The sequence below is a fragment of the Rana temporaria genome, chromosome 1 (genome assembly GCF_905171775.1).
Source record: "Rana temporaria chromosome 1, aRanTem1.1, whole genome shotgun sequence".
NCBI lineage: Eukaryota > Metazoa > Chordata > Amphibia > Anura > Ranidae > Rana > Rana temporaria.
In genome coordinates this window covers 194,228,338-194,254,756 of record NC_053489.1, presented here as the reverse complement: position 1 = coordinate 194,254,756, position 26,419 = coordinate 194,228,338, and the positions used below count along the sequence as shown (strand labels likewise).

General features: G+C 50.8%; 1 protein-coding gene across 1 annotated transcript in view; it reads right to left on the bottom strand.

The window, feature by feature from the left end:
* The window catches only part of PIWIL1 (piwi like RNA-mediated gene silencing 1), a 465,014-nt gene that overhangs the window by 235,480 nt on the left and 203,115 nt on the right, over positions 1–26,419 (bottom strand). Inside the window, exon 11 of the mRNA XM_040347413.1 lies at positions 886–1,003. Coding sequence (XP_040203347.1) covers positions 886–1,003 — 118 coding nt within the window. The remainder of the gene's footprint in view (positions 1–885; positions 1,004–26,419) is intronic.

Here is a 26,419-nt window from a genome sequence, read left to right as displayed (position 1 = left end):
CATTAGTAGGAAAAAAATAATTAATAAAAATGCAATAAAACTATCCCCTATTTTGTAAATGCTATAAAAACGCTTATTGCAATGTTTTTTTTACAAAAAATAGGTAGAAGAATACGTATCAGCCTAAACTGAGGAAAAAAACGTTTTTTTTATATATTTTTGGGGGATATTTATTATAGCAAAAAGGAAAAAATATTGCATTTTTTTCAAAATTGTCGCTCTATTTTTGTTTATAGTGCAAAAAATAAAAACCGCAGAGGTGATCAAATACCACCAAAAGAAAGCTCTATTTGTGGGGGAAAAAAGGACGCCAATTTTGTTTGGGAGCCACGTCGCACGACTGCGCAATTGTCTGTTAAAGCGACGCAGTGCCAAATCGCAAAACCTGGCCGGGTCCTTTAGCTGCCTAAAGGTCCGGGACCTTAAGTGATTAAAGAGGGTTTACTTACTCTTTAAAGCGGAGCTCCAACAAGAATTATTATTTTCCTTTTTTTTATGCATGCCTGAAGTGCCTGTTGCTTATCACGGGCACCCTGGACAGGTAAGTCTCCTTATTAAAAGTTAGCAGCTACAGTGTAAGTAGCTGCTGACTTTCAAATCTTTATTTTTTTTCTAACCGGACCTTCGCTTTAAGCTATTGTTAAAGAACTCCGGTGGGATTGCTTTATACATTTACTTTAGGCCATCTTGGCAGAAATTAATTGTGCAGATGCCATTTCCGTGTGGCCAAGATTATAAATTACTGTTACATAGCGCACCCTCCGAGTGTACGAAATAAAGAGATTTGGGTGAAGTAGTTTACACCAATGCTTTCCATTCTTTTAATAAATATGAAGGATAAAACTTTTAAAAATTGTCAAAATCAAATCAAATGGAAAATCTTACTTGTGAATGTAATTTAAGAATCTTGAAACTCGATTTTTCCTTTTCTCTGGGGCTAGCCGAGTGTGCGTTGCTAGGTCTTTCATCACATTAAAATCACTTCTCATTTTATCAGTCAAACCTTTTAAATAAATAGAAACATATTACACAACCACTTGCCATTCAGGCCATTTCTGACACTTTGGCCCTAAATGTAAAAATCCACCTATAGTTGCTTAAAAAATTACTTCGAACCCACAAACATATATAAATATTTTTTTTTAACAGCGACCCCATAGAAAGTGGGAGTGTTGCATTTTTTTTAATTTCACACAGTACTTGCACAGCGGTTTTGCAAATGCAGCTTTTGGGGGGGGGAAGGGTGTGTTTGGGGCACTTTCGTACATTTTTTTTTTGCATATTGCTAAAGATAATGTTTCGCCAAGTAAATAGACACCTAACATGTCATGCTTTAAAATTGTGTCTGCCTGTGGAATTACAGCAAACGACAATGTCAAAAATTTCCATAGTGGACGCTTTAAACGCTTTTACAGGTTACCAGTTTGGAGTTGCACAGGAGGTCTGGTGCTAGAATTATTGCTCTCGCTGCAGTTTGTGACAATACCTCATGTGTGGTTCAACCGGCGTTTACATATGCATGCAGAAACAATGTATGCGTTCATATTTGCACGCAAGTACGGTGTGACCAGGGCGCTTTAATAATAGGATTTTTTGTACTCACCGTAAAAGGCAGAACCATGCTAGATATTTAAACACGTTACATTAACAGAGTTGAACAGCCACACCCAGGGGGCGGTCCTTCAGGACATAACCCTCCTCCCTGCAGCATGCAGCCTTAGTTCGTAAAAAGCAGTACAAACCTAAAAAGGAGGGGTGGGGGCTGTGTCCGTCCATGGACAGAGAAAAGGACTTTACGGTGGGTACAAAAAAAAATTGGATTTTTGTACTCACCGTAAAATCCATTTCTCGGAGTTCATGGACGGATACAGCAGCATTGACCTTAGGGTTATATACCTTCCTTCCAGGAGTGACTAGTCAGAAAAAACAGCACTTAAAGTGTTAAAAACACTTCTCTCAGTACAGCCCCTCCCAGGGGGCGTGTCCCCCGGGTACATCCCACTCTCTGGAACATTCAGCCTCAGTTCGAAGACAAGCAGTACAAACCAAGGAGGGGTGGGTGCTGTGTCTGTCCATAAACTCAGAGAAATGGATTTTACGGTGAGTACAAAAATCCTATTTTCTCTTCCGTTCATGGATGGACACAGCAGCATTGACTTTAGGGACGTCCCCAAGCAGTGTAAAAAATGTTGAGGGGTGGGAAAAACACAGCAAACCAAGCTTCACCCCAAACAAACCAGAGTTCCTCAACGGAGAAACTTCAACCTTAAACTGCCGCCTGTAAAACCTTGCGGCCAAAGGAGGAATCCGAAGATGCACTCACATCCACCTTGTAAAATTTTGAGAAGGTGTGGATTGACGACCAGGTCGGCGCCTTACATACCTGTAAGACAGACGCTTGATGGTGGAAAGCCCAAGAGGCACCAATCGCCCTGGTCGAATGCGCCGTAACCTGAAAGGGAGGCGCCCGCCCCTTTAGGGCATACGCCTGGAGCACTACCTGTCTGATCCACTTAGAAATGGTGGCCTACGAGACCGAAGTAATTGCCATGAGAAAGACCACCTTCTGGGACAGAGTCAACAAGGGAATCTTCCGAATGTGCTTAAATGGAGCTTCTTAAAGCACCGAAATAACTAAATTCAAGTCCCATGGGGGCAGTGGAGGACGCACAGGAGGGGCCACATGCCGTACCCCCTGCACAAACGTACGCACCAGGGGCGCCAAGGGGCGCTGAAATTAGACCGCTAGAGCCGAGATCTGACTCTTAACCGCACTTAAGGCGAGAGCCTGATCCACTCCACGTTGTAAAAACAGCAGAATCCGGGACATCACGTATGTACGGGGGTGCCACTTCATCTGTTCACACATAGAGATGTAGGCCTTCGACGTACGATGGTAAATCCTTTGTGAAGTGGACTTCCGTGCTCGTAGCATGGTAGAAATCACCGAGCCCGACAGACCTCGGTCCTTCAACACCTGGCTCTCAACAGCCATGCCGCTAAAGCCAGCGACTGTAAAGCAGGGTGAAAGATAGGACCTTGCGACAGAAGGTCTTCTCTCAGGGGCAGACGCCAGGGGACATCTGCCACCAGACGCACCAGGTGCGCGTACCAGGGACGGCGCGGCCAATCCGTAGCGATCAGGATTGTTGTTATCCCTTCGGCTTCCACTCTGTGCAGCAGGCGAAGAAGAAGCTGCAGCGGAGGGAAAGCGAATATAAGGCAATAGTGACCCCAAGGTGCCACCAACGCGTCCGCCCACGGGTCCCTCGACCAGGACACGAACCGTGACACCTTCCGATTGAGACGGGACGCTAGAAGGTCCACGTCTGGAGTGCCCCATTTTTGGCACAGGCTCTGAAACACCTCTGGGTGTATCGACCATTCTCCTTGGTCTAGCTTTTGGCGTCTTAGGTAATCGGCTCACCAGTTCAACACCCCCGGAATGTACACCGCCGACAGAGCCGGAATGTAACTTTTGGCCCACCGGAGGATGTGCGCGACTTCCGTCGCTGCAGCCGAGCTTTGTGTACCCCCCTGATGATTGACGTATGCCACGGCCGTGGCGTTGTCGGACTGGATTCTGACCGGTCGGCCTTGCAGACCCAGAGACCACTTGGAGAGACACAACTTGATCGCTCGGAGCTCCAGTACATTGATTGGAAGACAGGACTCCTCCTGAGTCCAGTGCCCCTGGGCTGACCGGACACCCCAGACACCGCCCCAGCCGGAGAGGCTGGCATCCGTCGTGATCACTGTCCAATGACACGGCAGAAACGATTTCCTGGTCAGAATTACCGGAGATGTCAGCCACCACACTAGGGAGTACTTGACCAGTCGACTGCAGTTTTTCCATTGGGAGAAAAACTCTCGCCTCTGAGGAATCCAGGACCAACCCCAGATATTCCAGCTGCTGAGACGGTACCAGTACCGACTTCTGGATATTCAGCAGCCAACCAGATTCTCGGAGGGTCTGACAGGTGATAGACACGTCCTCTTCTAACTTTGAGCTTGAGGAAGCTCTCAGAAGAAGGTCGTCCAGGTATCCCACGATAGCAATCCCGCGCTGCCGCAGCAGGGCCAGAATCGGGGCAAGCACCTTGGTGAAAACCCATGGTGCTGAGGCCAGGCCGAACGGGAGGGCCACAAATTGAAAGTGATCCTCCCCGACCGCAAAGCGCAGAAATCTCTGGTGTTTTGCGCATATTGGGATATGCAGGTACGCGTCCTTGATATCCAAGGATGCCAGAAAATCCCCCTGATGGAGCGCTGCTATTACTGAGCGAATCGACTCCATCCTGAATTTTTGTACCTTGACAAAGCAATTGAGGGCCTTGAGGTCCAGGATTGGACGGACCCCATCCTTCTTGGGGACTACAAACAGATTGGAGTAAAACCCCTGAAACCGTTCCGTAAGGGAACCGGTACAATCACCCCCCTGCCCAGCAGATCCTGGACAGCTGCTGACAGATCCTTCAGGCAATCCGGAGGAAGCCGGAGGTTGGAGGGAAAAAATCGGTCTGGTGGACAAGAGAGAAATTCTATCTTGTACCCCGAGGAAACTACTTCGCAAACCCAACGGTCGGAAAGAAGAGACATCCACCGAGCCGCAAATTCGCGAAGCCGGCCCCCCACCCGAGATGTGGGCGGGGGCAGACCTTCATGCGGAGGCAGGCTTGTCCGCAGGATTGTTGGGCTTGCGGAACCAGGTGCGCTTTTGCCCTTCAGCGGACACCTTAGCACCCTGGAAACATTTTCCTGCCGAACTTGGAGGGCGAAAAAAAACCACTTGGGGGTAGTAAATGAGGGTCCTTGCTTATGGCGAGGCTCCTTACCCTTCCAAGATTGCGGGAGCAGAGTGCTCTTACCGCCTGTGGCATATTTTATGATGTCATCCAGGGACGCCCCAAAAAGCTGTTCACCCTTAAAGGGTAAGTCCACCAAGGCCTTCTAAGAGGACTGGTCTGCAGACCAACACTTTAGCCACACAAGATAGCGTAGTACCACCGCGTAGGCCGAGGCCCTGGAAAGCAAGGGCCGACTCACAGACACATTTTAGGCCTTGCACCAACTGGTCGGCCAGGTCCACAGAGAGCTCAGTAGCGTTCTGCGCCTCCAGCTCTTGCACCAGGAACTTAGCCCATTCGGTGAGTGTCTGTGACACCATAGCCCTGGCCAAAACCGGTCTCACCGCTGTGAATAAGGAGCGGGCTACAGCCTCAGTTCTCCTATCTGCGGGGTCCTTAAATGCGGGAGCCCCTTCCACAGGCAACGTGGTGGCCTTGTTCAGCTTGGACAAAAGGGTAACGGACCGCAAAATATTTTGGCACAGCAAAAGTTTTTCCAGATATGGAACAAAAGGAAACACTTTTGCGGTGCGAGGTGGCTTGCGGAACACAAAAGGGAAAAAAAAAAGCTTGATTCGCGGACCAACATTTCAGCCATATCAGGCGACGCAGTACCACCGCAGAGACCGAGGCCCTGGACAACAAGAGAATCATATCCAGGGCCGACTCGCAAACAAACTTTGCCTATTCAGTGAGAGTATGAGACACAAAGGCCCAGGCCACAGCCGGACGCACTGCTGACCCCACCACCCTGAACAGGGAGCGGGCCACTGCCTCAGCTCTCCATTCCGTAGGGTCCTTGAAGGAAGGAACCCCCTCCACCGGAAGCATGGTCACCTTGTTTAACCTGGACACAGGGGGATCCACCATCGGGGAAGTAGGATTTTTGTACTCACCGTAAAATCCATTTCTCTGAGTTCATGGACCGACACAGCAGCATCTGACCTTGGGGTATTATCCTGCCTTCTAGGAGATTGACTAGGCAGAAAAACAGCATGTTAAGTGTTAAACACTCCACACAGTACATTACCTCCCAGGGGGCGGTACCCCCCAGGTACATCCCCCACTCTCTGCTCTGCAGCCCCAGTTCGTAACAAGCAGTACAAAAACAAAGGAGGGGTGGGTGCTGTGTCCGCCCATGAAAGAAAAATAGATTTTACGGTAAGTACAAAAATCCTATTTTCTCTTCCGTTCATGGACGGACACAGCAGCATCTGACCTCAGGGACGTCCCTAAGCAGTGTCAAAAAATCGAGGGGTGGGAAAACACAGCAAACCAACTGCACCCCAAACAAAACAGAGCTCCTCAACGGAGGAACTTCAACCTTAAACAGCCGCCTGCAAAACCTTACGGCCGAAGGAGGCATTGGAAGATGCACTCAAATCCACCTTGTAAAACTTTGAGAAGGTGTGGACTGACGACCAGGTCGGTGCCTTACACACCTGCAAAACAGACGCTTGATGACGGAAAGCATAAGAGGCATCAATTGCCCTGGTCGAATGCGCCGTAACCGGGAAGGGTGGCGCCCGCCCCTTTAGGGCATAGGCCTGAAGCACAACCTGCCTGATCCACCTAGAAGTGGTGGCCGACGAGACCGCCAGACCATTTTTAGGACCCGTCACCGACACGAACAGTGAATCCGACCTCCGAAACGGAGCCGTAGCAGACAGGTACACCTGTAGGGCTCGAACCACGTCCAAGGAAAGCAACGCAGCCTTTTTTGGGTTCGCCGGACGAGGACACAAGGATGGGAGAACAATGTCCTCATTAATGTGAAAGGCCGAAACAACCTTAGGAAGGAACGACGGCTGCAGCCGCAGCACCACCTTATCCCTGTGGATGACCAAGTAAGGAGCCTTGCAAGACAAGGCCGCTAATTCAGACACCCGTCAAACCGATGTAATTGCCACCAGAAAAAAACACCTTCTGGGAAAGAGTCAATAAAGGGATCTTCCGTAATGCCCTCAAACGGAGGCTTTTGAAGCACCGAAACGGCAAAATTCAAGTCCCAGTGGAGGACGCACAGGAGGGGGCCACATGCCGAACCCCCTGCACAAACGTACGCACCAGAGAGTGCGCCGCCAAGGGTCGCTGGAAGAAAACAGCCAAGGCCGAAATCTGACCCTTAATCGTACTTAAGGCAAGAGTCTGAACCACTCCACGCTGTAAAAACAGCAGATTTCGAAACATCACGTAAGTACGGGGGTGTCAATTCATCTCCTCACACATAGAGATGTAAGCCTTCCACGTACGATGGTAAATCTTCCGGGAAGTAGACTTCCGCACCATGGTAGAGATTACCGAATCCGACAGACCATGGTCCCTCAGCACCTGGCTCTCAATAGCCACGCCGTTAAAGCCAACGACTGTAAAGCAGGATGAAAGATAGGACCCTGCGACAGAAGATCCTCTCGCAGTGGCAAGCGCCACGGAACATCTGCCACCAAACGCACCAGATCTGTGTACCAGGGACGGCGAGGCCAATCCGGAGCAATTATGATTGTTGGTATCCCCTCGGCTTCCACTCTGCGTAGCAGGCGAGGAAGAAGCTTCAGAGGAGGAAAGGTGTAGATTATGCCATAGTGACCCCATGGTGCCACCAACGCGTCTGCCCACGGGTCTCTTGACCTGGCCACGAACCGTGACACACTCCGATTGAGTCGGGACGCCACAAGATCCACGTCTGGAGTGTCCCATTTCAGACACAGACTCTGAAACACATCCGGGTGTAGCGATCATTCTCCTTGGTCTAGCGTTTGGCAACTTAGGTAGTCCGCCTGCCAGTTCTGTACGACCGGAATGTAAACGGCCAAAAGACCCGGATTGTTCTTTTTGGCCCACCGGAGGATGTGAGCGACTTTCACCACTGCAGCCGAGCTCCGTGTGACACCTTGATGATTGACATACGCCACAGATGTGGCGTTGTCCGACTGAATCCTGACCGGGCGGCCCTGCAGTCTCAGAGACCACTTGGAGAGGCACAGCCTGATCGCCCTGAGTTCCAGGACATTGATTGGCAGGCGAGACTCATTACGACTCCAGCACCCCTGGGCTGACTGAACACCCCAGACTCCACCCCAGCCGGAGAGACTGGCATCTGTCGTGACCATCGTCCAATGGCATGGCAGGAACGACTTCCCTTTCCGAAGCACCAGAGACATCAGCCACCACACTAGGGAGGACCTGACTAGGCGACACACCCGGACATGGTAATCCAGAGATGAAGGGAGCTTGTCCTAACGCGACAGAATTTCGCTCTGTAACACACGAGTGTGATATTGAGCATACGGAACCGCTTCGAAGGAGGCCACCATCAGACCCAGATCTCGCATGCAAAAGGGATGCGACGACCACTTCTGGGTCGCCAACTGCCTCACCGCAGTTTGCAGTGTCTGTAGTTTCTCCGTGGGAAGAAAAACTCTCACCTCTGAGGAATCCAGGACCAACCCCGGGTATTCCAGACGCCGAGACGGTACCAACACCGACTTCTGAACATTTAGCAGCCAACCGAATTCCCGGAGGGTCTGGCAGGTGATAGACACATCCACCTCTAACTCTGAGCTTGAAGAAGCTTGCAAAAGAAGATCGTCCAGGTATCCTACAATAGCGATCCCACGCTGCCTCAGCCAGAATCGGGGCGAGCACCTTGGTGAAAACCCTTGGCGTTGAGGACAGGCCGAAAGGGAGGGCCACAAATTGAAAGTGGTCCTTCCCGACCACAAAGCGCAGAAATCTCTGGAGCTTTGCGCATATGGGAATATGCAAGTACGCGTCCTTGATATCGAAGGATGCCAGGAAGTCCCCGTGATGGAGTGCCGCTATCACAGAGCGAACCGACTCCATCCTGAACTTTTGCACTCTGACAAAACAGTTGAGGGCCTTGAGATCCAGGATTGGACGGACCCCTTCCTTCTTGGGGACTACAAACAGATTGGAGTAAAACCCATGAAACCGTTTCAGTAAGGGAACCGGCACGATCACCCCCCTGAAAAGAAGATCCTGAACAGCCCCAAACAGGGCCTCCTGACGATCCGGAGGAAGCTGGAGGTTGGAAGAAAAAAATCTGTTTGGCGGACAAGAGAGAAACCCTATCTTGTACCCCAAGGAAACTACTTCGCAAACCCACTGGCCGCAAAGAAGAGACATCCACCGAGCCGCAAATTCGCGAAGCCGCCCCCCCACCCGAGAGAAGGGCGGGGGCAGACCTTCATGCGGAAGCAGCTTTGTCTGCAGGCTTGTTGGGTTTGTGGAACCAGGGGAGCTTCTGCCCTTCAGCGTGCGCCTTAGCGCCCTGGGAACGTTTACCTGCGGCACCGGGCGGACGAAAAAAACGCTTGGGGGGCAGTAAAGGAGGTCCCCTGCCTACGGCGAGGCTCCTTAGCTTTACCAGATTGTGGGAGCAGAGGGCTCTTACCTCCCGTGGCATCTTGAATGATGTCATTTAGAGAAGCCCCAAAAAGCCTTTCACCCTTAAAGGGTAAGTCCACCAAGGCCTTCTTAGAAGACTGGTCTGCAACACTTCAGCCAGACAAGGCGGCGCAACACCACCGCGTAGGCCAAGGCCCTGGAGAGCAATGGAAGCGTATCCAGGGCTGACTCACAGAAAAATTTTAGGCCCTGCACCAACTGGTCGGCCAGCGCCACACAGTCTGCAGGGGCTTGATGCTCCTCCAACACCTGAAGCAACAACTTTGCCCGTTCAGTAAGTATCTGTGACACTAGAGCCCCGTCCAAGACCGGTCTCACCGCCGACCCCATCACTGTGAACATGGAGCGGGCCACAGCCTCAGCTCTATCTGTGGGGTCCTTTAAAGCGGGAGCCCCCTCCAAAAGGTAACGTAGTAGCTTTATTCAGTCTGGACACAGGGGAGTCCACTGACGGATGAGAGGTCCACTTTTTCAGGAAGTCCTCCTCAAAAGTATAACGGACCGCAAAGCATTTTGGAACAGAAAAAAACTTTTGCGGCCGATCCCATTCCTTGTACAAATTTTTTCCCAGATAAGGAACACAAGGAAATACTTTCGCAGTGCGGGCCAGCTTGCGAAACCCAAAAGGGACTGACATCTCTCATGTCTCCGCCGAATTCTCAGTTTTTTGAGTATCCCACACCGCAGTGATAAGAGCTCCCACTAGCGCCCTATCATGCGCTGACCCTGATGTAGTCATCCTCACTGTCCATGTGGACTAGGCCTGCATCCTCTGACACCTCGGAACCAGGGCCGGGAGCAGTAGCTGGGCCCGATTCCGTGTCAGAGGCATCCCCAGAAGAAGGCGGGGGTGTTTTTACCCCCCCTCTGGCCATGCCCCACTTCAATCCTGACAATAACCGCCCCTAGGACTGCCGTCATAGAATCCACAGAGGCCGCAGGTACAGGGGGACTAATGCCGCATACACACCATCACTTTATGTGATGAAAAAAAACAACATTTTCTGTGAAGTAAAAAACAACGTTTTTGAAACTTCAATTTTCAAAGACGAAGTTGCCTACACACCATAATTTTTCTCAAAATGTTCTAGCAAAGCGAGGTTACGTTCACCACGTTTTTCCATTGAAGCTCGCTTCATAACTAGCTTCTGGGCATGCGTGGGTGTAAAAACGTTGTTTTAAACGACGTTTTTTGCTACACACGGTCAATTTCTGTGAAGTAAAAAACGACGTTTTGAAAAACGACACATAAAATCGAAGCATGCTTCAAATTTTTTTTGTCGTTTTTCAGAAGACATAAAACAACGTTTTCCCCCCCACACGGTCATTTAAAGTGACGTTTTTAAAAACGTAGTTTTTTTTCATCACATAAAGCAGGGGTCTTGAATTAAAATTCAAGGAGGTCCGGTCACTAAAATTTTCTTTGGGCCGAGGTCCGAATCTCAAGTCCCCATTTTTCCCCATCACAGCGCCCCTTTATATCAGGTGCCCCCATCACAGCGCCCCTTTACATCAGGTGTCCCCATCACAGCACCCCTTTACATCAGGTGTCCCCATCACAGCACTCCTTTAAATCAGGGGTCCCCATCACAGCATCCCTTTAAATCAGGGGACCCCATCACAGTGCCCCTTTACATCAGGGGTCCCCATCACAGCACCTCTTTACATCAGGTGTCCCTATCACAGCACTCCTTTAAATCAGGGGTCCCCATCACAGCACTCCTTTAAATCAGGGGTCCCCATCACAGCACCTCTTTACATCAGGTGTCCCTATCACAGCACTCCTTTAAATCAGGGGTCCCCATCACAGCACTCCTTTAAATCAGGGGTCCCCATCACAGCACCTCTTTACATCAGGTGTCCCCATCACAGCACCTCTTTACATCAGGTGTCCCTATCACAGCACTCCTTTAAATCAGGGGTCCCCATCACAGCACCTCTTTACATCAGGTGTCCCCATCACAGCATCCCTTTAAATCAGGGATCCCCATCACAGTGCCCCTTTACATCAGGTGTCCCCATCACAGTGCCCCTTTACACCAGGTGTCCCCATCACAGTGCCCCTTTACACCAGGTGTCCCCATCACAGTGCCCCTTTACACCAGGTGTCCCCATCACAGTGCCCCTTTACACCAGGTGTCCCCATCACAGTGCCCCTTTACATTAGGTGTCCCCATCACAGTGCCCCTTTACATTAGGTGTCCCCATCACAGTGCCCCTTTACATTAGGTGTCCCCATCACAGTGCCCCTTTACATTAGGTGTCCCCATCACAGTGCCCCTTTACACCAGGTGTCCCCATCACAGTGCCCCTTTACACCAGGTGTCCCCATCACAGCACCCCTTTACATCAGGTGTCCCCATCACAGCACCCCTTTACATCAGGTGTCCCCATCACAGTGCCCCTTTACATTAGGTGTCCCCATCACAGTGCCCCTTTACATCAGGGGTCCCCATCACAGAGCTCCTTTACATCAGGTGTCCATATCACAGTTCCCCTTTACATCAGGTGTCCCCATCACAGCACTCCTTTAAATCAGGGGTCCCCATCACAGCACCTCTTTACATCAGGTGTCCCTATCACAGCACTCCTTTAAATCAGGGGACCCCATCACAGTGCCCCTTTACATCAGGGGTCCCCATCACAGCACTCCTTTACACCAGGTGTCCCCATCACAGTGCCCCTTTACATCAGGTGTCTCCATCACAGTGCCCCTTTACACCAGGTGTCCCCATCACAGTGCCCCTTTACATCGGGTGTCCCCATCACAGCACCCCTTTACATCAGGTGTCCCCATCACAGTGCCCCTTTACATCAGGTGTCCCCATCACAGTGCCCCTTTACATTAGGTGTCCCTATCACAGCACTCCTTTAAATCAGGGGTCCCCATCACAGTGCCCCTTTACATCAGGGGTCCCCATCACAGAGCTCCTTTACATCAGGTGTCCATATCACAGCACTCCTTTAAATCAGAGGTCCCCATCACAGCACCCCTTTACATTAGGGGTCCCCATCACAGCGCTCATTTACATCAGGCATTCCCATCAGAGTCCCTCTTTACATCAGCTGTCCCCATCAGAGTCCCCCTTAACATAAAATGTGCCCATCAGCGTGCCCCTTAACATAAAATAAGGGTCATACTGATGGGCACATTTTATGTTAAGGGACACTCTAATGGACAAGTTTTATGTTAAGGGACATCCTGATGGGCACATTTTATATGAAGGGGCACTCTGATGGGCACAAGAAAATGTGCCCCTTAACATAAAATCTGCCCATCAGAGTGCTCCTTAATACAAAAAGGGCCCATCAGTGTTGCTCTTAAAATAAAATATGCCAATCAGAGTGCTCCTTAACAATAAATGTTCCCATCAGCATGCCCCTTAACATAAAATAAGGGTCACGCTGATGGGCACCTTTTATGTTAATGGGCACTCTGATGGGCACATTTTATTTTAAGGGGCATGCTGATGGGTATATTTTTAATGTGCACACTGATGAGCATATTTTGTTAAGGGGCACACTGATGGACACATTTTGTTGTGCCCATCAGAGTGCCCCTTAACATAAAATATACCCATCAGCATACCCCTTAAAATAAAATGTGCCCATCAGAGTGCCCATTAACATAAAAGGTGCCCATCAGCGTGACCCTTATTTTATGTTAAGGGAAATGCTGATGGGAACATTTTTTGTTAATGGGCACTCTGATGGGCACATTTTATTTTAAGGGGTACGCTGATGGGTATATTTTATGTTAAGGGGCACTCTGATGGGCACAACAAAATGTGTCCATCAGTGTGCCCCTTAACAAAATATGCTCATCAGTGTGCACATTAAAAATATACCCATCAGCATGCCCCTTAAAATAAAATTCGTCCATCAGAGTGCCCCTTAACATAAAAAAAAGGTGCCCATCAGCGTGACCATTAATGACAGCACAATTACAAACAAATCTGCCCATTCGTGACAACTAATTAACTTGTCACATACCTTGCATGCTGCGCGATAAGGAGAGCCCGGGAAATGCGAGCAGCAGGGGGGCGGGGCGCGCGCGTGACGTCACGCCCCAATCTCGCAAGGAGAGCCAGGAGTGGACCCGCATGCAGCAGGGGGCGGGGCACGCACGTGACGTCACGCCCCTACCTCGCGGCCCGTGACTGCTTGTCTTCTCCGCTCTCAGCGTCACTGGTTGCTGGGGAAACCCGCGGCCCCAGCAAACCAACGCTGAAATTTAAAATGATAATGGCGGTCCGGGCAGAAGCGCCACCCGGGCCGGACTCGGACCGCGGGCCGCCATTTAGTGACGGCTGACATAAAGGGTTAACTCTGTCATGTCTGGGGAAGAAGCATCCAGTTCGAACGCCATGCTGACCCACCCCTTTGCCACCCTTGGAGTGCAAGGCGAGACCCACAGGCCACCCTCCCGGCCGCAGCTGAGGACAGGGGACCCCCCCAGAGGACTCACCACCCGACCAGGCCTGTACTGCTGCTGTCTGCCCCAGAGCGCTGCTCCGTGCTGTGCCGTCCCTCAGGAAGTGTGCTGGAGCCGTTCGCTCCGTTATTTCAGCCAATAGAGGCAAAAACCCCTTCCAAAATGGCCGCTGACATGCAAAAAGAGCATGTGGGCTACAAGAAAATGGCCGCCGAACTCTAATAAAGGTGCCCGGTGTAGCCAAAATGACGGCCGCGATTGCAGCAAAAAACAAACAAACAGTGAAATCACCCGTGAACATGGGGAAAGCAGGGAGAGGAACGGAGAGAGAAAAGCAGGGCGGACCCCCAATTGACCTCCCCAGGAATGCACCAGCCGCACCACCCTGCCAAAGCAAGGGGACTGCTACTTACCCGTCCTGCTACCACCGGCTGGAGGCATCCCGGACAGTACCAACGTCCGCGCAGTTATGGCATGGCTGTCAGCCCGGCACACTGTGACACGGACATAGAGCCTGGTCATATGTGTGCCCTGAAGCGTATAGCTCACCGGCCACCCCTGGAGAAACAGGGCATGTCGTGGACAGCCCAGCGTGTAGCTAAAGGATCGAGGATCCAGCCTGTCACCCAGTCGGCAGTTGATTGTAGATCCCAGGATCCAAAAATGCAGGAAAACAAAAAGAAAAGCAAGAAAATTGCAAAAAAATCCCCAGCGCACATGGGCCCAGAGGAGCCATGTCATCTCTTTTGCTTGGCAGAAAAAAACTGGGGCTGCAAAGCAGAGAGTGGGGGATGTACACGGGGGAACCACCCCCTGGGTGGTACTGTACTGTGTGGAGTGTTTAACACTTAACATGCTGTTTTTCTGCCTAGTCAATCCCCTAGAAAGGAGGATAATACCCTAAGGTCAGATGCTGCTGTGTCCGTCCATGAACAGAAGAGAAAGAAGTCCATTTCTTCAGGAAACTTTCCTCAAAGGGGTAAAGGACCGCTATACATTAGGGGACCAAAATGGCCCTTTGCGGTCGTTCCCATTCATTATATAAAATGTTATCAAGATAAGGTAAACACGGAAACACCTTCTCAGTGCGGGTTGGCTTACGTAACCCAATAGATATCGATTACTCTGTAGATGTGGCCGCCTTATCCTCCAATTTTAGAGAATCCCGCACCGCAGTGATAAGTACTCCAACCAGCGCCCTATCATGCGCTGACCCGGACACAGAGTCATCCTCACTATCCGAACAGTCATGGTCTGCATCCTCCGATATATCAGAACCAGGGTTGGGAGCAGAAACTAGGCCTGAGTCTGCGTCAGAGTTATCCCCGGAATATGGAGGAAGGTGCTTTTTACCCCCCTTTCGCCCGCACACCGCTTCAATCCTGGCAACAAAAGCCTCCAGGACTGCCGACATAGCGCCCACAGAAACAGTAGGTGCAGGGGCACCAGTTGCTAACACAGAGATGTCTGGGGAAGAAGCATTAGCTTCCGACGTCATGTTGACCCACGCGCCTGACACCCTTAGGGACGCAAGACAAGGCACACAGCCCACCCTCCTAGCTGCTACAGGTGCCAAGGCAAACCCCCCAACCCAGAGAACTCACCACCCAAGCAGGCGCTTTATAGCTGCCGTCCGCACTGTGCCGTCTGAGGTGCTCTACCTGCACAACCGCACGTGTCAATTTCTTCCTGAGGTGTGGCTTAGGCTGTTCGCGCCGTTCACATGCCCATACCACCACTAGAGGCCAAAACCCACAAGAAAATGGCCGGTGTACGGCCGCCCTGTAGAAAAGAGTGTGGGCTACAAGAAAATGACCGCCAAGCGAAAACAGCAATAGAGCGGAGGACACTGCCAAAATGGCGGCCGGAGACATGTAATGCAGGGCAAACACAGCAAACAGGCAGTGAACACCCCGGGAACCCGAACGGAGCCCCCCCCCCCACACATGACACTCGGGACAGCACCCCTAGGAGAGTGGACCCCCAGCGCAGTGACCCGCTAAAGCATGGAGCACCCCCAGCCCACAGAGCCTAAGGAGGAGGGAAGGGAGGGAGAGAAGGAAGGAAGGGTGGAAAAAAAAACCCTGTCGACCTCCCCGGGAATGTCCAGCCATTCCACCCTGCCGAGGCAGGGGGAAATGCTACTTACCAGTCCTGCGTGAATATCGACAAATCCACCACCCGAGAAATACTGGACAGTAATAGCCTGGGCATATGTGTGCCCCGGAGCAGGGAGCTCACCAGCCACCCCTGGAGGAAACATGCTCGGTGGCTGAAACTGGGGTGACGACAAAAATCTAGGATATCCAGCCTGTCGCCCAGTCGGCGGTTGATAGTAGATCTCAGGATCCAAGTAGAAAATAAAATAGAAAAAAAATTACCAGGACCATGGGTCCCCAGGGAGCCAAGTTCTTCTCCTGCTGCATGCAGAAAGAGGGGTTGTACACAAAGGGACCGCCTCCTGGGTGGTACTGTACAGTTTTAAAGTTGTATTAACACATTAACATGTTTCTGCCTAGTCCTCTCCTGATAGAAGGCCAATACCATATTGTCAAGAATATGCTGCTGTCCCCATCCATGAACACAAGAGAAAATCCTGTTTTCGCATACATTCGTTAATGGGCACAGCCTCTCCTCATCCATGACCAAACAGGGATGTCCCCGAGTCGTGTCACAACTAGAGGTGGGCATTTTAACTAATGAACAAAAAACCCAAGGAAAAATGTCAACACTCCGAAAAACCCGAATCCTAAACAACCGCCTGCAAAACTTGGTGGCCAAAACTAGTATTGGCGTATGCAAGGACAACAACTTTATAGACTCAGGTAAATGTGTGCAATGTGTAAAGAGTGGAGACCAGGTCCGCCACTTGCAAACTTGGGAAACAGACGCCTGATGTCAGTACACACAGGAGATGCTAACTGACCTGGTGTAGTGTATCGTTACATATAAGGTAGGTTTACACCCCCTAATTGCTTATGGCTGTACAATCGTCTGCCAAATCCAATGAGCAAAGGTGGCAAATTGGATCCCTGAAAAGCAACAGTCACCGAAGGAGAAAGCAAAAAAAACTATGGCAACACAAGTCCCAGCATAAAAATATGTCTATACTTCTGAAGAGACAAGGCAGAATAACTGGCGGCCAAAAGCAAAGAGGGGGTTTTATGCCCAGAGAGGACTGCCCATAGGAGGTGCCAAGCTTTTTTCTGCCTCGTGTCCTACTCCAGTAGGTGGGGCTATAAAACCATGTTTAGTTATAGAGGAAGAAGAAAGGCTGTGTCCGTCCATGAACGCAAGAGAAAACTGGATTTTTTTGTTACTCAACATAAAATCCCTCTGAGTTCATTGATGGACGCAGTTCTTCTGAGTCTTGACCATAAGGTAATATTGCCACCTACAGAAGTAGGACACTAAGCAAAAAATAATAAACCATCAACTATGGGCACTCCATTCTGGCATAAAACCCCCTCTACCAGTTTGAAACAAAGCAGTGTCAGAAAGTATACATTTCATTGGAAAGGTGGGAGCTTGTCAGGGTAGCAGTTCTGTCAGCCACGGATTTGCGCACATGTGCAGAAGAACGGCGCTATCGCGCGTATCTATGCAACGCGCGCGCATGGGCGGTCCGGCGGCGCGGGTGTGTGGACGCGCGCACGGGAACGCACGCGGCTCCTTCGGAGCCAATCAGAGACTTGACCGCCCTATTTAAACCTGCCTCTGACACATGACAGGTCTTTACCAAGCTCGACCTCCGGGGTGCCTACAACCTCATCCGGATCAGGGTAGGGGACGAGTGGAAGACTGCGTTCAGATTTAGATTTGGACATTTCGAATACTTGGTCATGCCCTTTGGGCTCTGCAACGCTCCTGCCACATTCCAACAATGACATCTTTCGCCAGCATCTGGATGACTTTATTGTTGTATACTTAGACGACATCCTTATCTTCTCAGCTACATTAGAATTGCACCGGAGCCACGTTAAAAAAGTCCTCATGATTCATAAAGAACACAGGTTGTATCTCAAAGCAGAGAAGTGCGAGTTTGAGAAAACCTCAGTACAATTCCTGGGCTTCATCATATCCACTGATGGGGTTGCCATGGACCCTCAAAAGGTCAAAGCAATTCAGGAGTGGCCAGCACCGATGGACAAAAAAGGAGTCCAACGCTTTATTGGCTTCGCCAATTTCTATAGGAGGTTCATCATCGGGTTCTCCTCCATTGTCTCTCCCATCACCAAGCTTACAGGTCAAGGGAACCGTTTTCATTGGTCTCAAGAAGCTCAGGAGGCCTTTACCAAGCTGAAAGCAGTGTTTCCCTCGGCACCCGTCCTACATCACCCAGATCCAGCACTACCGTTCATCCTGGAAGTCGACGCCTCGGAGTCCGCTACTGGCGCTGTTCTGTCCCAGAGACAGGGGCCAAAATCTTTTACACCCAGTTGCCTATGCCTCCTGGAAACTTAGTGCGCCCGAAAAGAATTACGATGTTGGGGATAGGGAGTTACAGTAGGTGACCGCGATATTGTGTCAATCTCGCTCCCTTTCTCGGCGAGATTGACCACCTACGAGCCCCATCGCGGGAGCCAGCGCCGAGCTGGCTTGCCGCGATGGAGACACAGCTGTCATAGAAGCGACGGGAGATCCGACTTGGATTACCGCCAATTCTACACGTGTGCAGCGTTTGTTATGAATCCAGAGGGGGAAGTCCCCGCCGGATTTTAAATAAAAATCTGGCATGGGTTCCCCCCTCAGGAGTATACCGGGCCCTTAGGTCTGGTATGGGTTGTAAGGAGACCCCCCCCCTACGCCGAAAAAACGGCGTAGGGGGTCCCTCTACAATCCATACCAGACCCGTATCCAAAGCACGCTACCCGGCCGGCCAGGAAAGGAGTGGGGACGAGCGAGCACCCCCCCCCCTCCTGAGCCGTACCGGGCTGCATGCCCTCATGGGGGGGTTGGGTGCTCTGGGGCAGGGGGGCGCACTGCGGGGCCCCCCCACCCCAGAGCACCCTGTCCCCATGTTGATGAGGACAGGGCCCCTTCCCGACAACCCTGGCCGTTGGTTGTCGGGGTATGCGGGTGGGAGGCTTATCGGAATCTGGGAGCCCCCTTTAATAAGGGGGCCCCCAGATACCGGCCCCCCACCCTAAGTGAATGGATATGGGGTACATCGTACCCCTACCCATTCACCTAGAGGAAAAATGTTAAAGTTAATAAACACGACAAAAGGGTTTTTAAAATAATGTATTAATCTGCTCTGGAGGCACCCCCTGTCTTCTTTAGCTCTTTTCACCAGGGGGGGCTTCTTTGACGTCTTCGGGTGGGGGCCGCTCTTCTTGGCTGCCGTCTGGTTCTCTTCCACCTCCGGGGGGGGTCGCTTTTATAAAAGCGCCCACCCCCCGGCGAGTTTCCTCCGACGTCTTCGGCGGGGGTGGTGTGCTTCTCAAGGGGGGGCTTCTTCTTCTTCCGCTATCCGGGGGGTCTTCTTCGCTATCCGGGGGGTCTTCTCCACTCTCCGGGGGTCTTCTTCTATGTTCGCCGCTCTCCGCTGTTGACTCGGCGCACCCCGGTTCTTCCTCCCGCTGTCCGGTGCCTTCTCCTTCAGGGCTGAACGTCTTCTTCTGTGCTGTGACGTCTTCTTCTCTTCTTGACACGTCGCCTCTTCTCGCTGCAATGACAGGTGCGCTTGCATCTGACTTATATAGGCCTCACAGTCCCATCATGCTCCGGTACCTACCCACGTGGGTAGGTATCACATGGGTAGGTACGGAGCATGATGGGACTGTGAGGCCTATATAAGTCAGATGCAAACCGCGCACCTGTCATTGCAGCGAGAAGAGGCGACGTGTCAACATCGGGAGAAGGCTGAAGAAGAGAAGAGAAGAAGACGTCACAGCACAGAAGAAGAAGACGTCACAGCACAGAAGAAGAAGACGTTCAGCGCTGAAGGAGAAGGCACCGGACAGCGGGAGGAAGAACCGGGGTGCGCCGAGTCAACAGCGGAGAGCGGCGAACATAGAAGAAGACCCCCGGAGAGTGGAGAAGACCCCCCGGATAGCGGAAGAAGCCCCCCCCCCCCTGAGAAGCACACCACCCCCCGCCGAAGACGTCGGAGGAAACCCGCCGGGGGGTGGGCGCTTTTATAAAAGCGACCCCCCCCCCCCCGGAGGTGGAAGAGAACCAGACGGCGACGAAGAAGAGCGGCCCCCACCCGAAGACGTCAAAGAAGAAGCCCCCCCCTGGTGAAAAGAGCTAAAGAAGACAGGGGGTGCCTCCGGAGTAGATTAATACATTATTTTAAAAACCCTTTTGTCGTGTTTATTAACTTTAACATTTTTCCTCTAGGTGAATGGGTAGGGGTACGATGTACCCCATATCCATTCACTTAGGGTGGGGGGCCGGTATCTGGGGGCCCCCTTATTAAAGGGGGCTCCCAGATTCCGATAAGCCTCCCGCCCGCATACCCCGACAACCAACGGCCAGGGTTGTCGGGAAGGGGCCCTGTCCTCATCAACATGGGGACAGGGTGCTCTGGGGTGGGGGGGCCCCGCAGTGCGCCCCCCTGCCCCAGAGCACCCAACCCCCCATGTTGAGAGCATGTAGCCCGGTACGGCTCAGGAGGAGGGGGCCGCTCGCTCGTCCCCACTCCTTTCCTGGCCGGCCGGGTAGCGTGCTTTGGATACGGGTCTGGTATGGATTGTAGGGGGACCCCCTACGCCGTTTTTTCGGCGTAAGGGGGGGTCTCCTTACAACCCATACCAGACCTAAGGGCACGGTATGCTCCTGAGGGGGGAACCAATGCCAGATTTTTATTTAAAATCCGGCGGGGACGTCCCCCTCAGGATTCATAACAAACGCCGCACACGTGAAGAATTGGCGGGAATCCAAGTCGGATCTCTCGTCGCTTCTATGACGCGCTTGCTGGAATGTGCTTTTACTATTCCAGCAAGCGCGAGATGTCGGCACCCTGTCGCCGAGAATCAGCGCGATGCGGTCGTGCTAAAAACACATTCTCGGCGGCAGGTACTGTACTTGCCATCAAATTCGCATTGGAGGAGTGGAGATACCTGCTGGAGGGGGCAATTCACCCCATCATGATTTTTACTGACCACAAGAACTTAGAATATCAACGATCCGCTAAGCGTGCAAGACCCAGGCAGGCCCGTTGGGCTCTCTTTTTCACTCGCTTTAACTTTCACATTACCTATAGACCCGGCTCAAAGAACGGTAAAGCTGATGCACTTTCAAGGATGTTCCCTGAAACTCCCGGTACATCTGAACCCAGTACCATCCTAAACCCCCAAAACTTTTTTCTAATCTCTCAGTCGGATTTACTCAACTCTCTTGAATTGGCGTCACGTCAATGTTCTGATCCGGAAATCTCGTCCCTAGAGAAGCGGGAAGATTTATGGTGGTCCCGAGATAAAATCTTCGTGCCAAGGGAAGTAAGGCAGCTGCTTCTAAATACCTTCTATGACCTCAAACTGGCAGGCCATTTTGGAACACGCAAGACCTCTGAATTGGTCTCTCGATCCTTCTGGTGGCCAAAGTGGAGACGCGACTGCAAAGCTTACGTTGCCTCCTGTATCCGTTGCCAACGCAACAAAGGACCTAACACCAAAACCTGGGGCCTACTTAAACCGCTACCCATTCCGGAGCGTCCATGGGCAGAGGTCTCAATGGACTTCATTGTAGAACTGCCGCCTTCTGAAGGGTTCACCACAATCTTAGTCGTGGTCGACCGTTTGTCTAAAATGGCGCATTTCCTGCCCATGGTTGGCACGCCCTCAGCTTCAGATACGGCTAGAATTTTTTTTAAGGGAGTCGTCAGGCTTCATGGAGTACCCAAGAGTATTGTATCCGATAGGGGTACACAGTTCACGTCCAAATTTTGGAGGGAGCTCTGTAAATCCCTGGAAGTGAAGATCTGTCTGTCCTCGGCCTATCATCCTCAGAGCAACGACCAAACGGAAAGAACTAACCAAACCCTGGAACAGTAAGTACCTTCGCTGGTTTTGCTCAGTTTCTCAGGATGATTGGCGATCCCTATTGGCATCTGCTGAGTTCGCATACAATAATTCCGTTCACGCTACCACCAATCAAACTTCATTTTGGGCTAATTGTGGCATTCACCCCTCCTTCCTACCGGATTCCATTCCTGAAGCACCTCTTCCGGCCGACAAGGAAGGTATAACTTCCATTAAACAGAATTTCAAGGTGTTACAAGAAGTAATGTGGCAAGCTCAGGAAGACTATAAAAAGTTTTATGACAGGGGGGGGGGGGGGGGGGGGGCACTGTCCTACCTTTGAAATCGGAGAGAAGATTTGGCTATCCGCCTCTAACCTTAAATTACCTATCCCTTCACGAAAGTTGGGCCCAAGATTCATCGGTCCATTCAGGATTAAGCGTAGGATCAACCCTGTTGCCTTTGAATTGGCATTACCTGATTCGTACAGGATTCATCCTGTATTCCATGCTTCTCTGCTTAAGCCTCTGGTTCCGGATTCCTTCCAAGGGAGAGGAGAACCTCCGCCTCCTCCAGTAGAGGTTGAAGGAGAAAAGGAATTTGAGGTGGAATCTTGAACTGCAGCAAAAGAGGGAGACAGCTCCAATACTTAATTAAATGGAAAGGCTATCCCCCGGAGGATAATTCATGGGAGCCTTCCAGGAACATTTATGCCCCTCGCCTAATCCGGTCTTTTCATCAGGAACATCCGGAATTGATGGCCAGTTTGGGCGTCCGGAGTCCGCCCCTTGGGGGGGGGGCACTGTCAGGGCACCAGTTCTGTCAGTCACGGATTCGCGCACATGCGCAGAACGGCGCTATCGCGCGTACCTATGCAGCCCGCGCATGTGGTCCGGCGGCGCGACGGGTGCGTGGACGCGCGCACGGGCACGCACGCACGCGGCTCCTTCGGAGCCAATCAGAGACTTGACCGCCCTATTTAAACCTGCCTCTGACACATGACAGGTTGCTGGTTTATCATCAGCTCCTGTATGTGTTCCACTGCTTTACCTTGCCTTTTGACCTGGATTGCCTGACCTCCCTGATTGGATACCTGACCTATTGCTTCACTTCAGATTGCTGCTCTCTCCAACCCTTGACCCGGCTTGAACCTTTGGACACTGCTTGTCTCTCCAGCCCTTGACCCCGGCTTTCCTTTGGACTTGTCCTCTGCTACTCCCTGTGTACCTGGATTTCTCACCTGTCACCAGTGGCTTCCTGTGTCCATCCATACCTGCACTTCAACCCAGTTACCCCTCTTCCGGTACCGGTGCCTCCTGGTGCTTTCCCCCCTCTGTTCCCACCACCAGAGGGCGGTCAGCGCCGATTCGCAAAGGTGAGCCGTCCGCAGCATCTTGGCCTCGGTAAGTACGATCCCTGATAGAGCTGTGTCCGTCAGTGAACTCAGAGAAAGGGATTTTACGGTAATGAAAACAAAAAAAATATCCAGTTTTCTTACAGTCATTGAGGGACACAGCTCTTCTGAATCTTGACCATAGGGATGTTCCAAAGCAGTGCCTCAACGTGAGGTGGGGAGACCAGAAACACAATTGGAGAAACCAGGCAAACATGCCTACCACCCAAACAGCTGAGAGCAACCCTGCAGCCAAGACAAGCATCCAAACATACAAACACCCCCACTGGTAAAAAATTGTAAAAAAAAAATGCACAGACGACCAGGTGGCCTTGCAAACTTGAGACACAGAAGACCGATGCTAGAAAGACCAGGAAGCAATAAACACACCAGTGGGGTGTGCCTCAAAAAGAGGAAGGAGGCGAACGTCCCTTAATAGTGTACACTTGAACAAATATCTGCAGTATTCAATGGGAAAACTTGGCACAGGAGGTCACCAGGCCGTTTCTTGGACTGTCTGTGAGCATAAATGAAAAAATTACCTCCTGCTGGAGTGGAGACTGCAGCAAACAGGTTTACTCAAACCACCCGTACAACATTCATGGAGTGCAACGCAACACCCTTTGGACGTAAATGCCATAGACACAAGGAAGGCATAACAATGTTCTTATATAGGCAAAAAATCAAAAAAAAACACCTTTGGGAGAAAACGAGGGCACAGACGAAAACCCACCACTTCCTTGAGTATAACCAAATAAGGCATAACAAGATAAGGATGCCAACTCAGACAGCCACCTTGCAGAGCCAGTGGCAATCAAGAAGGCAACTTGAAAGGTGTAAGCAGGGGAAAAACCTGATACTCACCAAAGGAAGGCTGCTGGGGAACCATCAGAACCAAAGCAAGTTGCACAATAGTAACAGGGAGGGCACAGAGGATGCCGCACAGCGAACCCTTGAACGAAGGTGTGAAGCATTAAGTGCGTGACCAAGAGACGCTGAAAAAAGACTGCAAGGTCAGAAGGTTGACCCTCAATGGAACTCGAGGCAAGTTCTGCACAATGTCCCGTGGAAGTAAAGCCAACACCTGTCTGGATTTGATTCTGCCACAAGCAGTATCAGGCGGTTCTGTTTCTGCTAGCTCTCCCCAACAGGAGAGTGCCAGGAGAGCATACAGATCAAAATGCGAGCCAAAACCAGGGCGCACATGGCAGGGAGGTAGGAATGGGGACATGCCTCTAGCAAACCTGGTGGTGCACGGGGTAGCTGGAACACCTGCCCCTCAAGCCTTGCCTCAGGTGATGGGCACTGGTCCTACAAGGTCCACCACCAGCTCAGAACAGAGCGCGGTCGAAGGTGACCGAGGAAAAGGGTGGGCACCCATAAGAAAAATGGTGGCCACAACATATCATCTCAATAGGCCACCAAGTAGCGGCTTAAATTCACTGGCAGCTTGACCACATGGTGAGAACACACTCTGAGGCCTCGTACACACGACAGAGTTTCTCGGCAGAATTCACCGAGAAACTCGGTCAAAACCCGGATTCTGCCGAGAAACTCTGTCGTCTGTACAGTTTTGGCTCGATGGAGCCGCCGAGGAACTCGACGAGAAAATAGAGAACATGTTCTCTATTTTCTCGTTGTTCTATGGGAGAAGGCGGCCCGCCGAGCTCCTCGGCGGCTTCATCCCAAAACTCGACAAGGAACTCGACGTGCCAAGCACGTCGAGTTCCTCTGTCGTGTGTACGGGGCCTGAGGGTGAGAAACTGACATCTAGAGTAGAGTAGAGGGTCAAACATCTCTCAGATGTTAGATTTGAAGCCAGCACTACATGATCACACAGCCTTCAGCCACACACTGACCTCCACTGCACCAGAACAGAGAGTCACCTGCCTATAAAAGGGACACAGGTAGGGCTACCTGACATCCTGAAACATTGTTGCCCCAGAGAAGCACCCCATTAATACATGCCCAGAAAAGCATGGGGGGGTTGGTTTCAGCACGAGGGTAACAAATGTGACACAGACCGTAGGTGCTCAGTCAAACTTCTAATCCTTGCGAGATGATTTAAATGCGGACCGCAGAATGGGGCATGTTGTGGTGACCCAGCGAGTAACTAATCTGTGTGTGCTTCTTCACCAGACTGGGGTGAACACTGAATCTAGATTATCCAGCCTGTTGCCCAGCCCAGCTGTTGATTGCATTTCTTTGCAGAAAAAAAATATATAAAATCTATAAGAAAAATCAAAAAGGAAAAAAGGCTATGGAACTACGGGTCCCAGCAGGGAGAAAGGTCACTACTTCTGAACACCAGGCAGAAAAACAATGGAATGTCTATAGCAGAGGGGGTTTTATGACAGAACGGACTCCCCATAGGCGGTGCTTGTTTTTTGCTGGTCAAGATTCAGAAGAGCTGTATCTGTCAATGAACAGAAAGAGAAATAAAGGTTCATGGATAAATCGCCAACACCTATGTTTGCTGTAAGCAAACAGGGGCATCGGCTTGCCAGATTTCTGAAAATACTTTTGGATATGTCAGCTCACAGTAATGGTTACAAAAAACAGAAAGCAGGTTGCGCTAATATATATGACAAGCTATCTGCAAAGCAAGTAAGATCAAAATAAATGACACCATATGCAGTATGCTGTGACATATGTAACTATACTTAGTGAAATATATATATATATATAGTTACATATGTCACAGCATACTGCATATGGTGTCATTTATTTTGATCTTACTTGCTTTGCAGATAGCTTGTCATATATATTAGCGCGATGTGCTTTCTGTTTTTTGTATCTGTTTGGTGTAGTATAACACTTTTTGGTCGCAGCTTTTTCACTTTATTTTCATTATTTAGAACGAGCGCAATAATTTTTTCATTCACAGTAATAGTTGTCTGAAACATCCACTCCGCATATACATAATCAATGGATTTTGTACAAGCGTTTTGAGATCAACCACTGCAAATGTTGCCATTGCCTTGGTCTAAACCCAATCACATCCTGGGCAGAAACTTAACTTCCGCTCATAGCTGCCAGCTTCAAATATTTTAAAACAATCTGTGGATCTTTTGGGCTGTCCTCAACTACACCTCTCCAATTAAAAAAAAAATATATATATATATATATATATATATAAAAAATTCTAGGCCTAGGTTAACGCCTTCTCCCTTTTGCAGCCGTGTTTGCACGGGCACGCCAGACAATTCATTTGAATGGGCTTCCGTGCTTGAGTTTCCCACAGAAAAGGGTGCGTGCATCTTTTTCAAGACGTTGCCCAAAGGGAAATAGCTTGGTCCTTTGGAACATGCAATTTCCCTGTGGTTCCCACACCCACAAAAGAGCTCAG